This window comes from Coffea eugenioides, chromosome 7 (assembly GCF_003713205.1).
Source record: "Coffea eugenioides isolate CCC68of chromosome 7, Ceug_1.0, whole genome shotgun sequence".
Classification (NCBI taxonomy): domain Eukaryota; kingdom Viridiplantae; phylum Streptophyta; class Magnoliopsida; order Gentianales; family Rubiaceae; genus Coffea; species Coffea eugenioides.
This window is the reverse complement of record NC_040041.1, coordinates 26,535,166-26,542,533: the sequence shown is the minus strand read 5'-3', so window position 1 is coordinate 26,542,533 and position 7,368 is coordinate 26,535,166. Positions and strand designations below refer to the sequence as shown.

General features: G+C 37.9%; 1 protein-coding gene across 2 annotated transcripts; it reads left to right on the top strand.

Moving 5' to 3' along the window:
• The first annotated feature begins 1,871 nt into the window (after positions 1 to 1,871).
• Positions 1,872 to 5,961, top strand: LOC113777635 (small nuclear ribonucleoprotein SmD3b-like). Of its 2 annotated transcripts, none has more exons than XM_027322789.1 (7): positions 1,872 to 2,199; positions 3,279 to 3,368; positions 3,594 to 3,816; positions 4,889 to 4,941; positions 5,020 to 5,086; positions 5,172 to 5,228; positions 5,525 to 5,961. In XM_027322789.1, exons 3-7 carry the CDS (start codon positions 3,658 to 3,660, stop codon positions 5,585 to 5,587), a joined length of 399 nt encoding a protein of 132 aa, XP_027178590.1. In that variant the 5' UTR covers positions 1,872 to 2,199; positions 3,279 to 3,368; positions 3,594 to 3,657; the 3' UTR covers positions 5,588 to 5,961. The 2 variants fall into 2 exon arrangements, with proteins under 2 accessions (XP_027178590.1, XP_027178589.1); XM_027322788.1 differs by having other exon boundaries at positions 1,873 to 2,199; positions 3,619 to 3,816.
• Positions 5,962 to 7,368: the final 1,407 nt, after the last annotated feature.

Here is a 7,368-nt window from a genome sequence, read left to right as displayed (position 1 = left end):
AACTAAGCAGTGTAAGTGAATGCATGCGAGTTGCAAATCAAGTAAATATTTATTTTGATTTGAAATAAATTATAAGTTTGTAACTAATGTAACTTATCACTAATCATTGATTCATTGTAATTTGTAAGTTTGTAACTAATATTACTTATTATTAATCATTGTAAATTATAAATTCATTGTAACTACTAACTAAATTAGTTTAAATTAATCATTTTTTATGTGTTTCTTAAATCATAGACCAAGAATTTTAGGTATAAGTGATCAAATAAATGCCAATTAAACCACAAAATGATTTGAACATAAGTAATGTGTTCAATTATGAATAAATTTGGGGATCAAATCAGTAATAATTTTTAAATCATTGAGGAGCATAATGAATGTATTATAATTTAGGAGCCCCAATTTATAAATTAAAAATTACAAAATCACTTCATTTGGGAAAAGTCGGATTTCATCTTCAGCTGATGAAAAGTGAGAAAACAACCATTGCAAATTTGCAATATTGCATAGTGCCGTGACCGCCGTCGCCTAGGGCTTTCACAGCACTAACACTCCCAAGTCCCAAGTCCCAATTCCCAAATCGAAGCTGGTCTCCGCCTCTCCGGTCTCCGCCAGTCCGCCGCGCTCTACGTCTCCTGTCGGCTGTGTCCTGCCGTGCTGGTTCATCGCTGCCGAGTGTCGAAGACGAAGCACCAAGATCTCACTGGTTCATCGCTGGTTCATCACTGCTCATCTCTGGCTCGCTTAGGTAAGTGCTCCTCTGTTTTTGGCTCTGTGTCTCTGGCATTAAAATGGGCCAAGATGGACTAGGAAATTTGTTATCCTGAATTGAAAAGGGGTAGAAATCTGAGCTTCCAATTGCAAACTCTAACTGTTGTAGTAGTTTAGATTAGGTGTGATATAACATAAGCTTTGTATTTTATACACAAGAAAGCTCTCTCCAGTTGTGCAGCCTTCAAAAGTTAAGGCCTTGGGGAAAAATTCCACCTTTTACCCGTTAGAAAAATTAAAAAGGAAAAAACTTGCTAAAATGAAAATTTTACCTCCTTGTCCGTGGAGATTCTCAATCTCTGGTGCACATCTAGTGAAAGTACGGCTCCAGAAGTTGTACCTAGGATTCTGGATATGAATTTTCTGCAATGTGTAAAAGAAGAAACATCTATGTATAAATAAGCAGAAAGGTCACCTTAATAAGCTCAATAAAAGTAATCAGCTCCTGAATAAGTAATGGAAAGCATTGGAGCAAGTCTAGAACATATCGAAGAGAACAATTTAGCTTTTATAACTACAAATCAGTAGAAGGCCTACATATGTCTAGCTTCTTTACATATTTTCAGTCTAATATTTGTAGCTTTCTCATGGCTTGCGGGGGTTGGTAGTTGCTGAACTATAAAGATTGGTTTTATATATTCTCTTAATTTGCTTCAGGGTTTTTTTTAACATAATAGATGAATTCGGTTAGACCGAATTCATTACTGTTTTCGAATTTGAAATCGGGTACCGCATGAATTCGGTAATGCTCAATTCGAAATTGAAAACGGTTTAGATTTCTATAGGTGCAATAACCGAAAAAATCGAATTCAGCGCACCGATTTACCGCATTTGCACCGAATGCTCACCCCTAGGAATAGGGGTGTTAACGGTCCGGGTCGAGACCCGGACCCGAACCGGGCCTGCCTACATATTCCGGGTCCGGATAGATATATAGACCCGTGACCCGGAACCGTTTTATCTAATAAAATTACGGATCAAATATGAAATATGCCATTCCGACCCGTATTCGACTTGGACCCGTTTTTAATTAATTAATAATTAAAAATATATACCTATCTATCAATTATTCATATCAGTACACAATAATACACTTTCATAGTTTCATTCCCAAAATCTGTCGAACCCTAATACCCACACCCACCGCCGCACCGCACCCCTTTTCCCCTCAGTCTATCTCTCTTTTTCTCTGCCTTCGGCCCTCTCCACTGACCAGTCCGCTCTTCCATCTCCATTGTGATGCCCCATCTCTCCATCTCCGGCGACACTCTCTGACATCAGAAGTGCGTTGGATATCAGAGGTCCAAGAAGTCCATCTCTGGCGACGCTCTCTCCATCTCCATTCTCCAGCAGTCCAGCTCCAAAGAAGCCAAACCCGGCTTCTTTCTCCACCTTCTAGCAGCCCGGCTTTCTTTCTCACAATCACAGGTAATTTTTTAAAATTTTTCAATACCTGTGATTAAAGAATCAACAAAGAAGGTTGATCAAATTTAGATTAAAATAAAACAAACAAAAAAAATGAAGAAAAAGAAAAGGGCAAATCAAAAATCGACTTTGAGAAAAATACAAAGAGTATATAGATACAGCGACTTATACATACGTATATACAGGTGCAAAATAGTTAGAAATTGGCTTTTTTTTTTGGGCTTCTGGATTCTGGAATGGAAGTTTGATGAGAATTGGATTTTTTATTTTAACATTTCTTTTTTTTTGGGGTGTGTGTTTGTATACACTATATTCAATATTTGGGTGCGGATGTTTGAGACGGGCTTCAGTTTAAAAAAGCGTGATCAATCCAATTCTCTGTTTCTGATGTGGGAAAACAAATAAGGCCGTTAAGATGAGCTCAGGCGCCGTTTTCATGTTGGATTCAATTGCAGGGTCATTTTCGTTGTCTTTATGCGAGATCCGTGTCGTGAGGTGGCCGTACTCTTAACAAATAAGCATACTCTTTGTTCAATACCTGTAATTTTCGTTCATTTTTGCTCGTTTTTTTTCTGTGTCTCTCTTCTTTTAATTAATTTTCCTTGTTTTTACAGCCTTGTATCTAAATTACAGAAGTCTTATATCTAAATTATAGAAGTCTTGCACCCTTCTAACTTTTACCGTTATTTTATTTGTTGCATTAATTCATGATTTAGCATATTCCTTGGTTGAAAAATGGGGCATAAAAGAACATGCAGTTGGACTGAAGTTGAAACAGTTCTAAACATATCAGGATTCTTTGATTGGTCTTATCCGGGTAGGCCTGGACCCGGACCCGGGACCTGTCGGGTGCAGTGCCGGGATAAAGAACAAGAGACCCGTTGGGTATTCGATCCGGGTCCAGAATTAATACAGTGCTACGGGTCCGGGTCCGGATTTATTAATTCCGGCCCAGACCCGCCCCGTTGACAGGCCTAATTAGGAAACATGGGCGGGTCAAATCGTAAATATAGGTCCGGATCTTGATACAGCGGATCTCACTCCCTATTAAGTATTAACTTTCCCTCTCTCCTCGCCGCTAGGTGAAGACGCAGTTCTCCTAGCTGAACCGCAACGCAGCATCTTCCGGCGGCAGCCAACGACGAGGATATACTTCTCTACCTCTTTATCCGGTAAGGTTACTTTATTTTATCTCTCACTTCTCGCCTTTTATTTATTTATTTACTTTTAATCTCACAAATTTCAATCTCTTGTATGCATCGTTTTTTTTTTCTATAATTCTTAGAATAGATTGTGCATTTCTATTTTTACGTTTGTCTACATTTTTTTAAACTTCTTTTTCGAAGCTTTGTGCTGGATTTACTGGTATATAGTTACTGCTAATTAATTTTTGGTAGTTTTCTTGTTGGACTTTGGGTTTAGGGTTTTGCGTAGGGAGCATAGCAGGAAATAGCAATAGCAATGAGTCGTAGCTTAGGAATACCGGTGAAGCTTCTACACGAAGCCACAGGACACATCGTGACCGTAGAGCTGAAGAGCGGAGAGCTCTACAGAGGCAGCATGGTTGAATGCGAAGACAATTGGAATTGCCAGCTCGAGAACATCACTTTCACAGCTAAGGTATTCTCGTTCCAATGTTATTCTTCTGCCCTTCATTACGAATTGTGAAAGTGCTTTTCTGTTTCGGGTGTCTTTATGCTGCTTTCGAGCTTCTTAATGACTTTTTTCTTTCACTTTGATTCCAATGCATGATGGGTGGAAGCCTACGATAATTTTCTGTGGCAGGAAAATTGAAGCTATGGGATGTTAGTAAATTGGAACTGAAATCTATTCACTCTTTAAGGAGGTAACATGGGTTGGGTGGTGAATGCTACCCAGAACACGAGGACAGTCAGTTGTATTTGTGCTCATAAATGATGTATACAGGTTTCCTAGAAAGAATTTCATGTTTGTGGCAAAAGTATTTTAAAACTATTATTGGCAATATGTTCTTATATAACAGAATTCTATCCAACTAAATTCCTGGTTTTGTATTTTCTTTTTCTTTTTTTTTTTTAAATTCTTTGATCTTACATGCAAGACCATTCTTTAATATGTGTTTTTTTTTTGGTTGGGGGTTAGGTCTTTAATACGTTAAGCATCTTATTTTATGACGTGTGCTTTAGGTGTCAGATGCCCGTCTCAGATTTTACAACAAATTAAGTGTCTTCTGCACACATGCTTTAGAGTTCAGTGTGTCGGACTACCTGGGGTTGGGGTTGTAAGGAACTTTTTGACCTGTGGATGCTCATTTATCATACTTATTTTAACTGACAGCTGGTTTTAAGAGTATTCCCTTGATAATTTCATTGAAACTGAACCTGTCATTTTTGGCATTCATAAGCAATTAGTTCCAGTGCCATATAATTTCTTCTACATCAATGGCTATAGAATATAAGTTCTCTTTTTGAATTATTGATAGATTCTGAACAGTCTCTTATCGTTTCATGGATCTTTGAAGCACTGATATAATTTACATCTCAATCCTGATATCTTCTTTTTTAAACCTCTGAACTGAAGCAAATTAGCTTCAAGACTTCAGTTGTTTTTGACTGCCTATTAGAGAGAGTTTCATTGGATTAAGATGTTATGTTGTGCCCTTTTGGCTTTTATTAGTCTTGTGGAAGACTAATTTTGGTCTGTATCTTTACAGGATGGTAAGGTATCACAACTTGAGCATGTTTTCATTCGAGGAAGCAAAGTCAGGTACAGAAACTGTAATATAAAATGTTTTTTGATTCTCTCAACTGCTTTCTGATTACGGGTAAAACAAATTTTTATCAGGTTTATGGTGATTCCAGATATGCTTAAGAATGCTCCAATGTTCAAACGTCTAGAAGCTAGAATCAAGGTGCTTTCCCAGTTTGCCCATGTGTATTAGAGTGTATTTGTGACCATCACAGCTTTGCTTACACTTTTTATATTATCTTTTGAAGGGCAAGGGTTCAGCACTCGGCGTTGGACGGGGACGTGCTGTTGCCATGAGAGCCAGGGTAAGATCTATTTCGTGACTTTTGCATCTTATACGCCAAGATCATTTATTTAAATCCAAAGTTAGGAATGACACTCCATATCTGTACTGTAAGCTCTGAAATGCATTATGATCTCTTTTTTCAAGAAAAGGCAATGCTGGATGGCCACTCTAGAACTGGGATTTAACAAATACTGTAAAACAAAGAGAATGTAGTTTTACGGAGTATGTAAAATGATTAGCTTGGAGAAATAGATAGTTACAAATTAAGTTTTGTGGAGTGAAGTTTGCCTGACTGTGCCCCATCCGTGTATGCAGGCTCAGGCTGCTGGTCGTGGAGCTCCACCTGGGAGGGGCGTTGTGCCACCTGTAAGGAGGTGATCATTCCAGAATATGATTGTAATCTTAAGAGCGTCAAAGCTCGTATATTATGCAAGGGAGATCATCAAATCCATGTTATGCAGCCCAATTTGGTATAGGATAATATTTGGCCTTTGAGACCTTAAGAATTATGTACGCTTTTGAACTTGGCTAGTGCTCATTTAGAGATGTGAATGGTTTTCCAATTTAAGCTTCCGTTTTAGCTGATTCTAAAATTTGATGTAAAGCAGATCGATCGGCTGTCTGTTAGTCATGTAGCGAAAGAAGTCGATGTGGGAAGTCGTATTCTGCTGTAACGTGGAAATAGCAAATTGCCTCCATCCGTAATTACTTGTGCGGATACAAATAGCGAGCAATGCAATAAGCTTTTTGAAGAGAATTGATCCAGAATTTGAATGATTATCAGGAATGCAAGGCTTATGGAGGAGAGGTTAGTTTTTGGTGGTGAAACGCAGTTGATAATCCAGAATTACGTGTGCCCTTTCATTAACCGCTGCCCTTGCTGCTACAAAAACACCTTTTACTGCCTGCTGGTTGGAAGGTCCAAAACTTCGTGGTTATTTTGAATGAGCGGCCGTTAGGCAGATTATTTGTGCCGCTTCTGACAAATTGCACCACCTTTGAAGGAGAAATTAAATTACGCTAATTGGAACCCGACTCAACTCATGGTCCTTTAAATGAAATGGAGCAATTCTAACTCAGATGTTTTCGGCCCAATCAATGTGCACCAAAACAGACATACTGCTTGAAATTCTCCATTATCTATACGTTAGTTAACAGTACTAGTATTATTTTATCAGATTGCGTGGTGTCGATGAAAAGCCCGACGATGAAGACACAATTGAATTGTGTATACTTTACTAATAATAAAAGTCTTCCTAGTACAAGTAGTCACGCTATGAATTAGATGCAACAGAACTTTTTTCCTACAGCCTAAATCAAATCCTATCCATCCCACGAAGTGTTTGATTCACAATTCACAAACAAGAGTCTTGTCTTGTCTCTCTTGCCACATTATTTCTGTGCATGAACAGGCATGGAGACACCACTGTACAGCCCACAGAAAGGGACTGCCAAAATTCATCTGTATCAGAGGCAGCTGAGCTGGAAAATATAATAGTACAACCACCAAACGTTTGGTATAATTTTTCTTCATTCTTCAAGCACAACAAAAGTGTTCTCCGAATTGAAGAAGTTCTTGAGCAGTAGCGATCAATGGTTGTGGCTCTCCAAAGTGCGCCGAATTTATTTTATTTGGCATTTGGGCGGCGACTGATGACCAATAAAATTGTCTCGCTTGACGTTGACTTGGGTATGGAAGTCAGAAAATGGTTGGACTAATAAAAGGTGTCGATTTCAGATAAATGGTTGGACCACTAATGGTGATCGCAATGACTTCGAAAGATTGACTACTATTTTTATTATAACGGGGATTTATTTATGCGTTGAATATGAATAGGCTTTCTTTCTACTGAAAATGCTTGTTTGACCCGATGAGAAGACTCTTTTGGGTTTTGTGTGAACAGAAATTTCAACTTTTATGGTCTTGGTCAGGATTGCTTTAGTTTGACTTTCATATATATATATATATATATATATATATATATATATTCATGAAATGTATGACATCCTTGCTTAAGATGATTATTGAGAGTTAAAAACATACATAATAAGTATGTAAAATGTTTTTTCAGAATTGTATATATTTCTGGGCTGTGTGGATAAATAAAGCAAAGAAGAAAGGATAACAGCCTTCACTAATTAGTAGTTCAAATATGCTA